A 5,686-nucleotide genomic window follows, 5' to 3' on the forward strand; every position below is an offset into this window, starting at 1 on the left:
CGTAGCAGACTATTATGACCCAATGCAGTTCCCCTGAGCTCTACAGAGACTATTAGCCTTTAAGCATCTTTCAGCTCATAGTTTGGGCTCCAACTTTACCTTGTTTGCAGCAGGCAGATGTTGTCAGAGAGAAAAACCTCTCCTTAAGAATACAACTGTTTGCTTACATGTTTCAGCATACTGAAGTAACAGATGATATGCTTCCATATCATTTTTCCACAAGAGGTGGACATCTGTTATTCTCAGGATACAAAACTATAAACTAAGCACATAAAGTAAGGAAATAAGTGTTTGGTAGATTACTTCTTTGTTGTAATAAAGCCTGTTTATTTCCCTTTTAAATGGTGCCACATTTGTGAAGAACATACATTTGTGGGATGAGCAGCCGAGCTGAGTATGTGGGTTGCGCCCATGAAAGATTTACCAAATCCTCTCAGCCAATGCCAAACAGCTTTTTTTTGCTACAAAGACAACAAAGAAGTTATCTACCAAACGCTAATTTCCTTAGTTTATATAAAAAAGATAACATTAATTCTCCCCTTAAATTAATTTTTCTACAATATAAAGTATTAACTTGTAATTTAATGCATGGTCTCGGCCCTCTCCCATCGCGCCCCATTTTCATTATCATTAAAGCTCTACTCCAGGTTGGGTAAAAAGCAGAGGTGGCAAGTAGCTAAGTACATTTACTCAACTACAGTTAAATACAATTTTGAGATACTTGTACTTACCTTGAGTATTTCCATTTTACTCCACTACATTTATTTTGTACCTTAAAGGTTCTTGGCAGATTTGGATTAATGATGTGAAATATAAACAACAAATTAAACAAAATGTATTAGAGTAAATTCACAAGCTACCCTGCAGTATAAAAAGTGATTAAAACTAGCTGCACCTTTACCAGCTTTGATAACACTTATATATTGTTGATAATCGATAATTATAATCAAAACATAAAATATATATTATTCTGAAATGGACCAATCTGCATAATGAGTGCTTTTACTTTTGGTAATTTAAGTATATTTTGAAGCAAATACTTTTCTACTTTTACTTGAGTAACATTTTGATTACATGACTTTTACTTATAAAAGATTATTCCTACACTCTAGTAGTTTTACTTTTACTTAAGCACAACTTCTTTCACCTCTGGTAAAAAGAACACCCACACCTTTATTAACACATTTTTTTATTTTACCACAAGTTAAAGAACCATACTCTTTTCTCTCTAATCCAATTGTCCACCACATCTCTGACTCTTGCCAAAAGTTAAATTGCCCAATGCACGCCTACACACGACAAAGGCCCTGGTTTTACTAGAGTTGTTCTTCCTCATGTAAATATGCCTGCATGGCTCTCCTCAGAAAACACAAAGAAAAAACAACACTGTCTGCTGTGTGAGTGAGCATGTGTGAGTGTGTTTACCCTTTTGGAGCTCTCGGATTATTAATCTCCATGAGTGGTGGTCGGGGATGCACTGGTGGTACTTGTGGTTTGTGGGCGTGTGTTTTATACATAGAGCAACCTGCATGGCAGTTCAAAGCCACCCTGTGCAGTATGATGGGATGAGAGGAGACATGAAAGCAGCACTCAATGACATGCACGGTCTAAAGATCAAAGGGCGAAATGGTGAGGAAGGCGAACCAACATAAACAAATTGTTTGATTTGTTTATGTTGGTGCACCTTAGTCAAATCAAGTGCGCCCACATGTTAGGGGCTCTTGAAGGCATGGATGCAGACGTCTCATGGAAGAGAATTTTACTGTAGTTTTACTGATAGTGAGTGCATTAGTTATAGTTTTTCAGAAAATAAAAATTATATTTAAATATACAGATGGCCCTTGATTTATCTTTGTGCATTTAAAACAAATTTGAGGGACATAAACAATGGTTCATGAACAATACCAGCTGTAAAAAACTAGGATGCCATAATATAGGCTAATATTTTTATTTTCATTTGAATGGATTTAAAAGTCTGCGATATTGTGATATACTTGTGTTTTTTTTGGTTACTTGAAAGGAAGTACAAATAACTTGTGTTTATTACAGAGTTCAACTTTTCCATTAAAGAATGTTGGAAGTAATTCTTCTTGACTTAACGGCCCCTACAGACGGCGGCGTGCGTTGCCGCTTCAACGCTTCTGCCCATTCACTTTGAATGGGGTGACGTCATGATTCGCCGAACTGCATTGTGGGAGCAAAGCGTAGCTTCTCTCGCGGTGCTCGCTGCAAAAGTAGAGCAATGTTCTACTTTTGACGCCTCGACGGAGGCGTCAGCCAATCGAATCATATGCCAGTACAAGCTCTAGCCAATCAAACCGCGTGCTTGTGTGTCTGGGGCGGGAGATTCATGTGATTGGTTGTTGGTCGCACGCCAGACACGCCCACCGGCAAGCTTCAACGCACGCTGCCGTTTGGACGTACCGTTAATGCAAATTGCATGTTTTCATTATACTGTGCAGCCCTAGTTTTATCAGCTTGAACTCTATCCTCAAATGATTGACAGTAAAGGAACAAATAAACACCAGCTTGGACTGTTTGTGCTCATCATCACTTCAAACATTCCCTTTATGTGGAACCAGTCTCAGAACAATGGGAATATTGACAGTCTTGTGTTATGAACAAGAACAAGCCGGGTTGTTTGAGTATTTTAGCGCATTGGGCTCCCAGGCGGGCTGTATCTTTGTGAAAGCGATGTATTGTATTTCTTTCCTGTGCCAGAGCCGTTTCCTGTGGCGGTGCCGTGTCAAATGATGACCCTCTGCTTCCTGCAAGTCGCATGGAGACAGGCCTGCCACGAGCCCCGGGGCCTCACCGCCAGCCCCTGAATAACCTCCGAGACCCCACTCCGTCAGGTCATTACCCTCCATGCCCTTATTGGATGTCACTTTTTTCCAAGCCCTGTATCTTGTTTCATCCTTATAACTATTTCTTATTTTTATGTTACTCCAATTCCCTTAATTTCTATCACCCTCCTCCTTTACTATGTTATTACGTGCATCTGTGTGTCCTCTGCCCCTTCTCCTCCATAACTCCTTTCCTCTTTGAATCCCTTCTTCCCTCCTCCCTTTGTCCCACTGTCCAGGTCAGAAGAGGGTCTGTCAGGCGTTTCCTGAGCGGGCCGCAGGTCCAGACCACACCTTGCGAGGGGATTTCTACAAACTACTGCAGTGACGCCCTATAGAAACAAGGAGACGTGCACACTCATGTATGCATACATACTTCCATGGAGCTACTGTACACACACTGAAAAATGATGGTTGTTTTTGGCAATACGCTGTGACAGTGTTGAAATGCCGTCTGAAGGATAAAAAGAAACTTGTGGGAAAAATGTTAAAGACACACAGTGTAGCAGCAGACACAATCAACATGAATTATATCAACGCTCCATCTAGAATAATCAACATCTCTTTGTATTTTTACATTTTTCAGAATACAATCCCAGTGACCACAAATGGATAGCTGTCGACTTCCCTTATAAGTTAAGTCCCTGTGTTTCTGAGCACTAAAAAAAAGACGTTTTACATCATGTTTGAACACCCGAGGGCCACATCCCTGCTTTTGAGTATGAGAAAGCTGTCAAATCATGCACTACTATTGGTCCCTGAAGAAATCAACCACATGGCACAGGGTTAAAGACCCAACATGTCTCACGTGTGTAGTAAAGCAAGTCATATCAGGACTACTAGAATAGTTTTTAAACAATTTAGACATGTGCTGAAACTAAATCAGAGCTTTTATGTCTTTATTAGGATCCCCATTAGCACTAGCATGAGCATTGGCTATTCTTCCTGGGGTCCTCACACACTCAAAACTTACATAAACATACATACAACAAAATTAAAATAAAACAAAAATTAAAACAAAACAAAACAACTCATCATTGCATGCAATTTACAGTGAAAACTAAAATGGTCATCCTATTATCGCCATCCTAAGGCCAAACAAAAGTAAATACAAATAAGTTTACATCATAATATATGCATACATAGCCACAGTTCAAATTTACTTTATAATTCCTAAATAATTTTTTAGCAACCTTTTGAAATGTACTTGAGAATGTTCCTGAATGATGTGAACCGGTAAAGAGTTCCAGCTGATCATGGCTCTGTACATGACTGTTTTTTGTCCCATATTTGATTTAGATTTGGGTAATACAAACCTGGTAACTTATACTTCAACTTTGATCTAGTGTGTGCGTGCGTTGGCACAGTCCACTTTGTTCCACAGGCCGGCATGTCTTTGAGTTGGCCTCTCCTCTCCTGCGACTCAAGGTCACGAGTACACACGCGTGCCGGCAGCAATAACACTTTACTGTGAATCTCCGCAATGACTCCTAAAGTCTTCTTTCAGTCCAGGTCAGAGGCAGGAAGTGAGCTGGGAGAAAAGGAGGAAGCAGAAGCAGCTCTCTCTGGCTGCAGGTAATGACCCTGAACCTTGACCTACAACCTCGCCCTCCATCAGTCTAACAACACTCAGTCTGACAAAACACAGATGTGCAAAGACGATGGTGTTGCCTATAATTTGCAGATATTGAAGGAACGGTGTCTGGCAACATGAAGCCTTTAAATATATGACCCTTTTATTGTTAGAACATTTATGAATCTATTCTGTTTTAAGGCAACAGAGTCTTCAATAGATCAATAAAGACATTCAAGTCCAGGATGATAATTTATCTTTTTATTATTTGACAACACTATACAGCATGTTGCATTTGTTCACTCATTACATTTACAGAAGTGGTCAGGAAAGTTTCATGGACTTTGTTTACACACTTATCCATACTACTGTCCTTTATCCAACAGCTTGACGATGCTGCAGCTGATGAAAAGACTGCTGGGACATGAGCCCTGTCCAAAACCAACCCGCACCCCTTACACATTTAAAGGGTGCAGACACCAGCCTCCTTACTGCTAGTGTCTGCATCCTTTTAAACCTTTTGAAGTGTAATTGATGTATCGATGGTGAAGGGTAGTCTCGATGCTTTTGGACAGAGCCCCTGGTTTTGCAGGTGACTGCCTCACCAGCCAAAGAAGGATAACCTGCTGCCATGTTTGGAAGTCTCAAGGTGACCCTCGATGACCGCGTTGGGCTCAGGACGTTCCCGAGAGTGGTACGGGTTCACAGGGAGGGGCCGCTCGGTCGCCACTTTGGTCACCTACGAAAAAAACAAGCCATGCCATGACGTGTCAAAAGAAAATTAAAAAGTTGTTTTGATGGACATGCGCAATTTGATTGTTCAACAGGTACAGTGGGGCAAAAAAGTATTTAGTCAGCCACCAATTGTGCAAGTTCTCCCACTTAAAAAGATGATTTTTGCCCCACTGTACCTGTTGAACAATCAAATTGCGCATGTCCATCAANCCCCTGCTTAAGCCAGTACATGTCCAGGCCCATCTGAAGTTTGCTAGAGAGCATTTAGATGATCCAGAAGAGGATTGGGAGAATGTCAGATGAAACCAAAATAGAACGTTTTGGTAAAAACTCAACTCGACGTGTTTGGAGGAGAAAGAATGCTGAGTTGCATCCAAAGAACACCATACCTACTGTGAAACATGGGGGTGGAAACATCATGCTTTGGGGCTGTTTTTCTGCAAAGGGACCAGGACGACTGATCCGTGTAAAGGAAAGAATGAATGGGGCCATGTATCGTGAGATTTTGAGTGACAACCTCCTCCCATCAGCA

The 5,686-nt window shown here is 40.9% G+C and overlaps 1 protein-coding gene across 1 annotated transcript in view; it reads right to left on the bottom strand.

The window, feature by feature from the left end:
- Positions 1-4,665: 4,665 nt before the first annotated feature.
- ndufa8 (NADH:ubiquinone oxidoreductase subunit A8) overlaps positions 4,666-5,686 on the bottom strand; it is a 5,639-nt gene continuing 4,618 nt past the window's right edge. Inside the window, exon 4 of the mRNA XM_010772577.1 lies at positions 4,666-5,158. Within this exon, the coding sequence (XP_010770879.1) occupies positions 5,021-5,158 (138 nt within the window). The 3' untranslated portion in view covers positions 4,666-5,020. The remainder of the gene's footprint in view (positions 5,159-5,686) is intronic.

The sequence above is a fragment of the Notothenia coriiceps genome, unplaced genomic scaffold (assembly GCF_000735185.1).
Source record: "Notothenia coriiceps isolate Sejong01 unplaced genomic scaffold, NC01 NC01_scaffold00011404, whole genome shotgun sequence".
Classification (NCBI taxonomy): domain Eukaryota; kingdom Metazoa; phylum Chordata; class Actinopteri; order Perciformes; family Nototheniidae; genus Notothenia; species Notothenia coriiceps.